Raw genomic sequence first — 12,988 nt, forward strand, 5'->3', positions numbered from 1 at the left:
ATTTAACATAGGTAAGCAACATTCAAGTTGACACTCCTCTATACATGCACACACACATAGACGTACCCGTTTATGTTTCTAAAAAAAATGATGTGGAAATGTAGCAACAAGTATTGTATTACCAAGTTTGGCAAACCTTAAACACAATTGAACATGAAAAAGCTGATATACATACCTAAATACCTTCCATTCATTTAAACTTTTCGAATACATTACGCGTGTAAATGACGAACAATACTCTAGCAGGTTATTAATGCTTTGCAATCATACAAAACCGAACTTCTCTCGGATTATGTCTCTTGCCAGCCAAATGCCCAACGTAAATCGCAACATCGCTCGAACGAGCCGCCGCTGCTCGTTTAGGTCGCAGTGCAGTTCATGTTTCTCTGTACTTATTAAAGCACTTTTGCCCTATATTTGTCGGGTGCTCTTTCGTCGATTCGTTGCGATTTGGCCCAGATATTAATTGGAATGATCAACATGCAGTGAAACAGCAAACAAAAAACACAAAAAGTAGGTTGATGTCAAAGCGGCAAAGTAAAGTAAAACAAGCCGAAGCAAAAGTGACTACATTTATTTGTTCAACTCGTCTGCCGTGGAGGTCGTTTCGCTACGGGTCCACCACTTCAGTTAATTGAACAGCCAGTGGTGTAGGGTCTTTGAGAAATACTACTCTTTCTGTTTACGTTTCATGATGTGTGCCTAATAATGTTCGCTTTGCCTTTTTTATTTGTCGTAGGTGTGTTGTGAAACGACCAAAAATGGAGTCAACCGGCAGTAAAACGGCCAGTATCGAGCAGATCAAGGTTGAGCCGGATTTCTACTTTCCCATCGGAGAAAACTATGGTCAAGAGGGTGAAGCTGAAGCCATCGACGACAACGACGATGATTATGATGATGACGACGATGATTTTGATAACGAGGAAGAACTGCAGATGCAGCAGCAGATTGGGCTGGACAGTTCGGCGAAGCAAAAGTTAGTGGAAGATACTTTTATAGTGATTAGTGACGGTACCGATGATAGTAGTAAGGGGAAACTGTACGAGTGTAAAGTTTGTAAGAAAAGAATGTCTAATTCGGGCCACCTTATGCGCCATCGAAGGATTCATAGCGGGGAAAGGCCCTTTGTTTGCCATGTCTGCGATAAGGCGTTTATTGAGTCCACCAGCTTAAAGGTTCATCTTAGGTGAGGTTTACTATTGCCAGCGGTGGTTGGTTTTGAAGCATTTGGTTAAGTTTTATTTCGATTCGCATTATCTTTTTTCGACTGGTGCTCCGCTCTATCTGTTCGGGATTCTCAATCTATTTTCGGGTTACTTCACTGTGGTATCGTGTAAATTTAATTCTAACTAAAATTGGTTATGCCGTAGTAGTACCAAATGCGGTTCTATTTTTTTAGAAAACATGGGATACTTTAACATTGCGCTCAATTGTATTAACATGGTAGTACTGTTTCTATCTTTCAAATCTATTAGTTTTTGTATTATTTTCATCCCTATCCGGTTGTGCAATAACAATCTTTTACAGAAATCGTTTTTTTCTCCTTTTTGGCACAGACCTTTTGATCCATAAATGACCGAAATCGTTATTATAAATATATCAAGTCCTCGAATATTAAAAGTGACTTAAAAGTGAAGTTTAAAAGTGCTCTAATCTTGTGCATTTGTTACTTTTTGGAATATTTTGCGCTTCTAAGTGTACCTTTCTAACGTTTCTTGTTGTTTCAGAAATCGTCATTTTTGCCAACACATCTCATTAAATATTTAAAACTCTTATGTTCGAATTTCGACTGAATGGTGTTTTTAGAGATTAGAGTTTAGCCTCCTAATTGCCCTGTACTCTAATAACCGGCTGCGAAGTCTGTGTCGATAAAGAAGGGTCTTAAAGACGTTTATGCCTAAGGCAAGACTTTGCTTTGCTTTGTAAAAAAAATTTAACATTTTAGAATGAAATATAAAAAATGAGGGACTTTTTCAACATTGATAAAGAATAAAGAATAGTTGTGATATGTTTGCAATCCTAAAAAAATTAGGAGTGTGTAAATTAGGAGTGTGTAAACACAATGGATTTAAATACGTTGGGGGGATGTGATCCAAAAAACATGGGAAAAAATGGATCAGATCGATTGGTGCAACAATATTTTTAGAGTTTTTAGAATAATACCTATACAGTCTCGTAAAACTATCAAGAGTGTCTCATGGTGGTCTGGTGCCTAGAGACACCATGCGCTTAATTTACATAATATGGAAGATATCTCGATAGTTTTAATAGGTTTTTTAATAAAATGATAAAATTTTAAGATATATTTTGGGCGTTGTTGATGCATCGAATCGAGTCAATGAGTAATGGCTCTCAAGGAGGACATCAGGAATTTATGTTTATTTCATGCTGATAAACGGCCTGAGCCTGGCTACAGTATAGCAAAAATTCCGGAGTGATTTGCAATTGAGGCGCAACTAGCAAAATGTATACAATAAGGAATCTCACTGTGATAACAAAATATATTTTGAAATTAGGCGACTTCTCACGTGTAATTTTAAACGAATTTTTATGAAGTAAGTAATCTATGTTGATACTTTGAAGCACTTTTAAATTTCGATAGTACTTTTTTCGTGGAATTATTGTTTAAAAAAGTCTAGGCTGTTTGTGGAAATGTGCGTTTTGCCGGATAGGTGTAGACATGTAGGTCTACTTGTAATATAGACATCCATAAAACCTTGTAGTATAAATTCTCTATTAGAGACAAACTTTACACACTCATAACAGGGAAACCAACTAAATTTTAATGTTCCACATATTGTCAAAGCTTTCGCCTTTCGGTATTTTATTTACCTTGTCTAAAGTGTACTTTTTTTATTTAGAACGCACACTGGAGAGCGGCCATATCGATGTGAAATTTGTACCTTCACTTCTGCCCAATCGTGCAACCTTCAATCGCACTACCGGCGAACCCATGGGATCGATCCTAAGAGCAACCCTCAACAGTTCGACAAACTGCGACGACAATCTTCAGTGGATAGTTCCAGCGGTTCAGTGATCTCTCAATCATCTGCTTCCTGGGTCGACCCGAAAGCTCAAAGCCAAACAAAGCCGTGTCATTGCTGTGTTTGCGAGGAACCTTTCTTCGATAGAGATCTACTGCTCATCCACGAAGAAACTCATGTTCCGGAGGCACCGTTCGAGTGTCGTTACTGTAACTCAGTACACTCGGCGCTTAGTCTTTTCCGATCCCATATTAGCATGCATCATATAAATCAACGCAAAGCTTCCGCCGCCAATCACGCCCGACAATCGCAAGCCGGCATTCGAGCCATTCCTAGTGCGCTAGTAGCGACTAGAAAAGTTGACCCTACTTCTGATCCTTCAAACATCAATACGGTACTGAATGCCAATCAGCCATTTATTGCAAGTAATGACAGCCAATATCCCTATAAGTGCGTAGAATGCAACGAGAACTTCCAAAAGCATCAATTATATTACCACATGAAAATCCATCTAAAACAAACAAATATATTCACCAAAAAGAGCATACAATGCGATCAGTGCGATAAAGTGTTCGAAAAAGAATTGACACTGAAGAAACACATGGATGCGGCGCATCCTACCGTGTCCAGTGCATCTCACGACAATCCACTGTTGCTGGAAGCGTTGCAGACCGAGGCCAGATCTCTCACGCCATCTCCGTCGACGGTCATGATGGTAACGTCCGAGGTAGATTCCTCGTCCATTGACGTAAAAGTGAAAGAAGAAGCGCAAAGTGGTTTGGGGGATGACGAAGTGAATTCCACCGTTTCCGATAATCCGATTTTAACACAACTGTTGAATACTAGCAGTGAAGTTGCTGTAAACGAACCCATCAATGCCGCACCCGCTGGGGATGGTATAAATTCAGAGATTTCAAGCGACGGCGGTTTTATAATAAGTGCCGTGGCTACCGTGGACCACAGCTTTCTTGAACAGTTGGACGCAATGGAACGTCAGCAGCAACAGAGTGACGAAAGCCAAGTGCAACCGATGCCTGCTCTGCGAAGAATGCCGGTGTTAGAAGAAAGGTATGTAGAATAACTTGACATTTAACACCGACTTAACCGTTTGTACACCAACAATGTTAGAAGGATGTTAGATTACAGGACCAATAGCTCTGACATGTTTCTTCTTTTCGTTTTTTTCCACCAGTTTGCGTCGCCCACCGGTCACTCCAGTCAGTAACAATATCGCCAGCATCAGACCGATGCCTCTCAGTTCCGGATGCTATCGCTGTTCGTTTTGTTCTAAACAATTTAACGAGCATTTCGGTTTGCGGCAGCATATTCGCGCTATGCACTATTCCGAAAAACGCCACAAGTGCCCAGAGTGTGGCAAAAAGTTTACACTCGGTATCACTCTAGCAACTCATCTTCGTATTCATACGGCCGTTCAACCATTCACCTGTATTGTATGCTACAAAACATTCACCCGATCTAGCTCCCTCAATGGGCATTTATCATCACATTCTTACAGTCGAATCAAGTGTGCGGAATGTGGTACTCATCAGGTCAATGTGTTACAATACATGAAACACATCGAAAAATTTCATCCGGACTTCATGCAAAATGTAGCATGCTACAGAGAGAAAGCCGAAGCAATTTTACAGCGCCGCCGAGAACTGGTACTCCAAATTACACGCGGGCTTTCTAAATATCGGTCGGAAGTACCTAACGTGCTTGCTCGCTTACGAGGGGAGCTACCAGGTTCCACATCAGAGATGAATCTCCAAAACGTTACACAGAGTCACGAGGAGGATGAAGTAAGTTCAAGTGAACAAGTGCTTATTAAGCAAGAACGAGCAGATTCCAGTCAGTCCGGAATTGTTAGCTCGGCCTCGGAAAGTGTGGAGTCGCTACCAGCATTGCGAGCAGAACTGCGCAAACGTCCGCTGAGAAGTAATACCCGATCTAATGAGTTGGAGGAATTAGCCTTACCACCTGCCCGAAAATCAACCAGAAGTGCTGCTGCTACGTCCCCAAACTTAAAACGCTTGTTGGAACAGGATAGTTCAAATATGAGCACCGAAACGGAATAACAGCCCAAAACCAGCCACTGACGATTAGGAAGACTCTCAGAAATATGGAATGATTATTTTGCTTCTAGTTTAAAAGTTCATTTAAGTGCTTGCTACTAAAAAAAATCATTATTCCACCGGTTTCGTTTTTTTTTTGGTTATCGATGTATGTAAGTGTAATTTCCGATAGTTTAGTTTTAACAAAAATTCATTGAGAATAATTAAAAATTGTTTTCGAGCGTCTTATTCCCTAATCGACGAGGGAATTGAACAAATGTTTGCAAGATTATTGAAATATGCGGATTCTGTGGCAGCTGTTCATAAATAAAATTTAACGATTACATCTTTGTTGTACAAAAGACACCGAGAATTTGCAATGTGTTCCAACTTCAATCATTGATAGTAATTAATCATTATTTGAAATACTTAGATTTGTGAAGCATTAACTTAGGTAGTGTTGTGTTTGTGAAGAAATAACAATTTTTTGTTGCAAAAAATCAAATACTGGATATTTGATTGTTGCAACTATTCTACAGAAACAAAGCATCGAAAACAAATATATGTAAGCAGAACCTCCCAGAGTTTATAATTCTACCAAGTTTTTGGAGAAATTCTATTGAACAATACTCTATAATCTGAATTCAGAGATTAAAATGACTAAATGAACAACCTGTTTATTGATCAATGCATTTCGTGACCAACGTACAATTAATTGAAGCAGCAATTTAACTCAATTTTTCATTGAATCCACCTGGTCTGGTTGTTTCACTGTTTAGCTAAGCAGTTTGAGATTTTTGCGCTTAGCCATTTCCCTATATTCTGTGTGAACGTAAAACTCTTGGAAGGTAGGATCGATAAATTTGTCCTTCGGGATAGTTTTGAAGATCGGTTCCCCGTACCAAGTTCCAACCTCCCAGCCCTTGACGTTCTTCATCAGTTCAGCCTCCTCGTCACGGTTTCGTCGTACCTGTTTCAAAAATTCACGATCTCTTTCGGCAAGCAGCATGGCATAGATAACGTTACGAGCCGACCGCATCTCTACTTCGTTACGAAGATTTTCTTTGCAATTCAGATAGTAGCCGCATAAACCGACGGTAGTAAAGCCCGCATATGCAGCAATCAATTGCCATCCTAAAAACAGAATTATAATCTTTGAACTAATATTGCCAAAACAAATGGTGACATAACAGAGCTTACCTTTGAAGTATTTTTTTGCTGGAACACGAGCGAACGGAATTTTTTGATAGCCACCTTTCGGTGGCATTTCCTGAAGCCTAGCTGGTGTGGAACTCATTTTTTACCTACGAAAGTGAAAATAAGAGATATTATTTTTTAAAGGACTCGCAGCAAATAGCAAACCTCCTGATTTTGTACTCGAATCCAGCAGGAAAATCACGAATGATGATTGACTTTGACACACAAGCAGAGTTGCCAGATTTTCTTTTACAAATTAATTTGCGTGGTTTCAAAAGAGCATTTTTACTAGCGATCCAAATTTCGGTTTGAATTTTAATTTTAAGATAAAAAAGTGTGACAATGAGGTCGATTGGTGCACTGAGAAAACTTTTCGTATAGGCGAATTCGAGCAAAACTAAGAGCTACCGTTCGCTACCTGGTTGTGATTATTGGAACTACAAAAAAAGTGCAATTCCCAAAATGCTTGCTGGCATCTATATGGAACTCGACTTTAAACGTAATATTTTATTGAATTAACAACAGTGGGAATGATGAAAATGGATAATAAAGGTAAGAAAAAGCATTACCTTTCATTTGATATATATTGTTTCTGTTTCGGGAGATTATTAGAGCTTCGCAAGTGTATTTATGTTTACGAACTGATAGGTTATATGTTTGGTTCTTGGCGCAGATGATGCTAATCACGAAAATAAATCCGTTAGCATTTGAAAACACATTGGAAAACAGTGAAGACTGAAAATAATCGGTGATTCTCTATCCAGGATATGTAAACTTTACAGCTGACTCTATGTACTTTTGTTTCATGCGGTACAAAATCAAACATTACCATTTTTCTGCCATAAAGTTAATTAATTCGAATATTTTCACTTACCTTAACGTAGATAAACGAATTTCTTCCAATATTTCGCTACCTAAAATCCTGACAATTGATAGGGTTAATCAAAAACTGTATTTTATTTCAGCTTTTTTCAAAAATGTATGGAGTTTGACAGCGATTTTACTTTTCATCACTTTTTTTATGCAGCGCCTCTAAGCGGGCGATAGCTTGTCAAAAACGCCTATAGTTTCTATGTGTCCCACATATAGATTTTTGCAATGTGCCCAGTAAATGATCTTTAAGTGCCAAACAGTTATCATGTGAAGATAGAACCAACAAAAGGGCGAATGTCGCAAGCGTAAACAAACCGAGTGAGAGTTGATTTTCCTAATACTGATGCTCCAGCAAAATATAACTCTCACTCGTTTTGTTTACATCTGCGACATTCGCCCTTTTGTTAATTCTATCTAGATGTATTTGCACGCGAAAAATTTGCACATACTTTTGCGGAGTTTTTACCTATTTAGAGTCCAACACTCAAAATAATCCGCATATAACTAATGGAAATTTTTCATATGAAAATCCTTATGATTATTATGTGCCACATATAAACACAATCCGCCCAGAAGTACACATGAAAATTATATGCATATGAATATCCCGCATTTTGCACCTTACCGGACACCGCAGTCTAAAAGTGCGACTGGCACAAAAAGTGCGACAATGCGAATGCTGTGAGTGAGAAAGAGAGAGTGACAACTGCAATGTTGCTGTTTTGTTTTGTCATATACATTGGCATTAGAGAAAATAATCTGCAAAGCACAATAGTACGTGCAAATTTTTAAAAAACATAAATGTCCACTAACTTTTGAAAAGGGCGGATAAGCCAACTGTCAAATAGACCGAGCGAGGGTAATTTTTTGCTGGAGCAGCATAGGAAAATGCACTCTCACTCGTTCTGTTTGACAGTTGGCTTATCCGCTTTTTTCAAATGTTGGTAAAATAGATGGTTGGTTGGATAGAAGAGTTTCGATAATGCACATAAGGCAGAGATCCCTCTGTAGTTGTCAATGTTTCTTTTGCTCCCCTTCTTATGTACTGGAAACATATAAGCGGATTTCCAAGCAGAAGGAAATATACCTACGGGGTGAAGTGGCTGTCAAATTCATACATTTTCGATGTCCAACGCATAGGTACCAAACTGTCAATTTTGACAAGAACCAAAAAAACATTTGGTTCCAAAAACCATTTGGAACCATGACCATTTGAAAGTTGCTCTCTTCACTCCTACATGAGAAAGAGATAGCAACACACCATGCACTTGAAATATACCTAAGCTAATCGAGGAGTTATATAGACGTCGGATTGAAGCAACCAAGGCATCGATACAGTTCTTATGGAAGTTTGAAGGTACGCCATCCGGTTCACTGGAAGTAGAGCGGCTTGCTTGACCATCGAATCGTTAATAGCCGAGCCGAGAATCGCCAAGATTTGGAACGTTGTCTAGCGCTGTCGATACAGCCTTTCATCGACAAAAACGCCGGAGAATTTACGCGAGAACAAAGGCCATAGAAGTGGAGATCTCTCTCATTTCAAAGAGATTTCTTTGTTCTGCGGACCCAAGGAATCAAAAATTCGAATTACAAATTGTAATCAACGCGCTTTTAAGTAACTAATCGAAATTTTCAGTTCGCACTTGAGTCGGTAAGCGTGAAATGCTGAGAAAGAACTTTCAAATTAGGAAGCCCACTTTCTGTAGATTTCTATAACGGTCCTTTTCTTCTTCTTGTTTTCAGTAGTTTTTGGTATGTTGCGGTATGTTGGCAGCGCGGCATTCCATACGTTCATAAGTATAACTGCGTACATGAATCCACAGGGCAGCGTAAATAAAAACCGCCTAGGGGAAATGTGTATAATGTGCCCCCCCTAAGAATAAATGGATATATCTCCGTTATACTTCCCCAAATTAACGTTACAACTACGTGTATATGTTGGTATTTAAGCTGACAACCAATTGCAATTGTTTATTTCATTTAGTATTGTGGAATAAACATGCTAGGAATTATTTAATAAAAGCACCTAAATGTTGTGTTTCTCGTCTGCGCGGGGTAAAATGCCCCACCTGCGGTATAATATGCCCAATGCGGTAATTTGAGTATTTCTACCAGTGACAGACCAACTCTATTTTGTAGAAAGTAAAACTATTTCCTTTGTTTTGCAAAATACCGTTATTTTATAAAAAATAAACCTAGTTTCGGCCTTCTGGTGCACTTTTTCTTTTCTGCATGGGGCACATTATACTGCAGCTGTGGCATTTTGTACCGGGTAGTTGAATTACCTAGAATTTGGACGTTGGTAATAAATTATTCCCACCACGGTTACTCTACAATACTAATTGAATTAAATAATGGCAGTTGGCTTCAACTTAGATCTGTTTACCTACCCAGGTAACCAATAAGCATTTCCAATGCAATTTAAAAGCAAGCCAATAAGCATTTAAGTTGCCTTAAATGCTACTTAAATGCTATTTTGGCAAAATATGCGACTACTTTACTGCTAGCCCTGTTATAGTGCAGACAATGCTTATTTCCAGCTAGTTACCAACAAGAAGAATTTAAATAGAATTGTGGATGCCAATTTACAACAGTTATGCAGTCAAAAAGCTGATAAACAACAACCTGCACTATAAAACGCCAGGGATGCTAATAAACGGCTGATTTACTGCTTAATTTAATGCTTATTGGTTACCTGGGTATGTTTATAGCCACATTTGCAAGGGGGGCAAATTGCACAACCGCAAGTGGGGCATATTGTCCTGCTTTAACTTATTTGAAAAAATATTAAATGCTAAAGCAAATCAAGCGTTTCATACCGTTATTTTTGGTAGGGATGTCTGTTTGAAGTTCACTTTACGCAATCGAATCGCAACAACCGGTTATTTACAGATTTTGACAAGAAAATAGCTTATGGAAATAACGCCAAAAGTTACATCGGAAGCTGATCAAAAACAAATTTATTTTTGTTTTGTTTTTACAGCATGTGACAACTGTCATACTTGCATAGTAGGCTAGTTCCATCAAATACTATGGTTTCTGGGTGGTTTTGCATTTTGATTTCGCTTGTTTAGCAAAAAACGAAGGGGGCACATTGGCCAGGGGGGCACGCTATACACAATTCCCCTAATTATTAATTTCAACGATAATCAGTTTTGTTGCGTTGCTGATGCAATAATTATGGATTAAATTGTAATATTTTTATTTCTCTGCGTTGTCAATTAAACTTTAACGCAGATCGACTCACTGTCTTAGCCAGTTTTAAGCAATTACTTTTGTGCATTCAAGGGTGACTGTGATACATATAAGGTAATTTAAGCTGTTGGTTGATATAAATTAATGAACTCGGCTTGCAATTTAAAAAACCAAACGACTTTTTAGTAAAGCAAAGTATTAAGCTGGTGTAATACTGTCATTTTATTTGATAACGTAAACATATTTAATACATTTTATTTTGAAGAATACATACGAAAAATATTTATTTCTGTTTGAAATTGAGGTTAGAAAGAATCATTAAATTGCACATCCTGGTTTTGCCGATTCTATTGAAACTGCGTTTCAAGAACATTAAACAAAATTGTCGTTCTGCAGTATATGTTTATAAGCAGTTAAATAGATAATCACACGAATTCAATTATTCAAAATCAGCTTAATTCTTGTAGTTATGTAACACTGTAATACAATCAATTGACGCTTGGACTATTAGGAAGATACATCTCCGAATCCGCATTTTTCGCTGATTTTTCCATCTGTGTGTAGGGAGGGTCATGCAACTTAGTCATTATTCCCAAACTTTGCTGTAGCTGCCAGCGACGAGCAGCTCGAAGTGATTTCGTGCGTCGAATTGTACGGGCTAACATGAAGGCACATATGCTGCCGAGAATCTGAACGAAAGCTACAGTTGTTGCACCGGTAGCGATCAATGCTGCGCTCTGAGAAACGACCCATCCCAGTTGAGTGTAGCAACCGTCTTCGAAAGGTACACATTTCTCTTGCATTGTTGATGGCAGGCAACACGATTCAGGCAGTTCGATATCATCTGGATTGGTTGGAATAGGCAGGAAGTACTCCCAGTCCTTATAACTCTCGACGCCGCAACATTCAAGCTAAAAATTTAGTTTTTATTTAATATTTGCCATTTAGTGATAGTAAATAATGTACTTACAGCTCGTTGCATGAAATCTACTGAATCTTGGATATACGGTTTGGTATTATAACTAGCCATAGATTCGTTGAGTGTCCGACGAACCATTTCTTCAACTTCGCCTCGCAGTACAAAGGCGGAAATAGCTGCTGCGACTTCCAGTATAAACACCAACGCCAACAGGACGCCATACTAAAAACCGACTATATTATTAGAAGGACAACAGCGATCAATGATGCAGATCATGACTTACGATGTTGATCATTGCGGTACTCTCCTTGATAGCTCCAATGCAGCCAAAAATGGAAACCACCATTATAATGATTCCAATCGCTACCAGCAGATGAGCGGGCGAGAAAAAGTGTGAATCGATAAAATACTCAAAATCTCCGAAAATAGTTCCGATAGCTGTTCCAACCATTACCAGTAAGACTGCCGTAAGCTGAAAAGGGGAGTTCCAATAGGTATATATTTCAATTCAGAGAGGATGTAATGGTAATGAAGATAGAAAATAGACAGGAATTCATAGAGATAACACAAAATTGGCTAATCAAGACGCTCAACCAGCAATATCCCAGCTGTTGATTGAAATCGTAAGGAGGAAAGGGCGTCTAATTTTTGTCTAAAGTTTTTAAGTACTTTACTAAATATCAAATACCTAAAATTCATTTTATAGTGTTTCACAAAGTTTTAATATACAATTTTAAACAATACAATAAACTTTCTTGAACATTTCTGGCAATATCTGCATAGTGAAAAGCTATGCAAGGCTATGCTAGAGTCAATATTACAATATTATCGTGAGATAGATACATAGTATAACTATAGTTTTTCAGCAGCGAATGTATGGCCAAGCTCATGGATCTGACTAATCTTTTAGCCAGACATTTATAATGAAACTAATGCTATCACTACTCATTCATATGATATTTCTCAACTCATATACTCGTTGAAAACAAACATTTTTGCGATAAGATAAGGTATAATAGAATATCACTTTTTTCTATTGCTGCACATTAATTCGAATAAATCGTTACCATCTGATACATGCTGTTGATGAAAGTTTTATAAAAGTAATCCATACGTTTTACTTACCAGAAACATCAAGTTGATGATAAAAATCATACATTTCACACATCTCATTCCCCTGTTTAGATCGTTCCGTTCAGTAGCCATTTTTTCTTCAATATAAATGTTTAATGTATTGCTGGAATTCCCTACAGTTATCCAAGTTTTATGATTTCACCATCGAATAGAAGCTTTATTGTTTTTCACTTGCAATTCTTTCTGATATCGTCAACCATCAACCAACCAGGTACCTGTTTCTGGCGACTGTAGAACGTAAAATGTTCAGACACTGGAATAAAGGTTTTTCACACAGTTTTGCAATATCTTATCAGGATTGCCACATTAGTGCAGGCATTATTTGATAACAAAACCAGTAAGTAGTATAGGTACCTGCGCTCAAACTCACTTTTCCCCCTTCCAGATATGTGTATGGTAGCAACCTAAATATGTATGTTAGAACTTACTGCATACTGTTGTTAAATAACTACCTTTATTTGAAACTATAAATATGAGTAAATTTGCAAGATGCAGCTGGTTATTTTAATGACTGTTGAGTTTTATATTGCAGATCCGACATACGTTAGAAACTCAAACATTACTAATCACAAAAACTTCTACCTTGACCTTCATACATATAACGTAGATCTGTTTGGGATTTTACGTATCTA

The 12,988-nt window shown here is 38.0% G+C and overlaps 3 protein-coding genes across 3 annotated transcripts; 1 reads left to right on the forward strand and 2 right to left on the reverse strand.

Annotated features, from left to right (window-relative positions):
- Nucleotides 1-580: 580 nt before the first annotated feature.
- On the forward strand, nt 581-5,605 carry LOC128742204 (zinc finger protein 236-like). Its single transcript, XM_053838477.1, has 4 exons — nt 581-650; nt 740-1,186; nt 2,862-4,052; nt 4,177-5,605. Exons 2-4 carry the CDS (start codon nt 762-764, stop codon nt 5,060-5,062), a joined length of 2,502 nt encoding a protein of 833 aa, XP_053694452.1. The 5' UTR covers nt 581-650; nt 740-761; the 3' UTR covers nt 5,063-5,605.
- An 82-nt stretch (nt 5,606-5,687) lies between these two features.
- LOC128743242 (NADH dehydrogenase [ubiquinone] 1 alpha subcomplex subunit 13) lies at nt 5,688-6,455 on the reverse strand. Its single transcript, XM_053839786.1, has 3 exons — nt 6,401-6,455; nt 6,239-6,342; nt 5,688-6,172 (listed from the first exon to the last, which is right to left on the reverse strand). The coding sequence occupies exons 2-3, from the start codon at nt 6,333-6,335 to the stop codon at nt 5,814-5,816; spliced, it is 456 nt and encodes a 151-aa protein (XP_053695761.1). The 5' UTR covers nt 6,336-6,342; nt 6,401-6,455; the 3' UTR covers nt 5,688-5,813.
- Nucleotides 6,456-10,791: 4,336 nt separating this feature from the next.
- On the reverse strand, nt 10,792-12,428 carry LOC128743955 (CD63 antigen-like). The gene is made up of 4 exons (XM_053840667.1): nt 12,348-12,428; nt 11,506-11,694; nt 11,274-11,444; nt 10,792-11,214 (listed from the first exon to the last, which is right to left on the reverse strand). The coding sequence occupies exons 1-4, from the start codon at nt 12,426-12,428 to the stop codon at nt 10,792-10,794; spliced, it is 864 nt and encodes a 287-aa protein (XP_053696642.1).
- Between the last annotated feature and the right edge of the window lie 560 nt (nt 12,429-12,988).

This window comes from Sabethes cyaneus, chromosome 3, assembly GCF_943734655.1.
Source record: "Sabethes cyaneus chromosome 3, idSabCyanKW18_F2, whole genome shotgun sequence".
In the NCBI taxonomy this organism is placed as follows: domain Eukaryota; kingdom Metazoa; phylum Arthropoda; class Insecta; order Diptera; family Culicidae; genus Sabethes; species Sabethes cyaneus.

Excerpts from the sequence above, each read along its gene's own strand:
- LOC128742204 (XM_053838477.1), top strand. The coding sequence starts at position 762 with ATGGAGTCAACCGGCAGTAAAACGGCCAGTATCGAGCAGATCAAGGTT. Across the intron at positions 1,187-2,861 it reads AGCTTAAAGGTTCATCTTAG|AACGCACACTGGAGAGCGGC; the intron begins GTGAGGTTTACT and ends TTTTTTATTTAG. Across the intron at positions 4,053-4,176 it reads ATGCCGGTGTTAGAAGAAAG|TTTGCGTCGCCCACCGGTCA; the intron begins GTATGTAGAATA and ends TTTTTCCACCAG.
- LOC128743242 (XM_053839786.1), bottom strand. The coding sequence starts at position 6,335 with ATGAGTTCCACACCAGCTAGGCTTCAGGAAATGCCACCGAAAGGTGGC. Across the intron at positions 6,173-6,238 it reads AGCAAAAAAATACTTCAAAG|GATGGCAATTGATTGCTGCA; the intron begins GTAAGCTCTGTT and ends TTCTGTTTTTAG.
- LOC128743955 (XM_053840667.1), bottom strand. The coding sequence starts at position 12,428 with ATGGCTACTGAACGGAACGATCTAAACAGGGGAATGAGATGTGTGAAA. Across the intron at positions 11,695-12,347 it reads TCATCAACTTGATGTTTCTG|CTTACGGCAGTCTTACTGGT; the intron begins GTAAGTAAAACG and ends TCCCCTTTTCAG. Across the intron at positions 11,445-11,505 it reads GTACCGCAATGATCAACATC|TATGGCGTCCTGTTGGCGTT; the intron begins GTAAGTCATGAT and ends GTCGGTTTTTAG.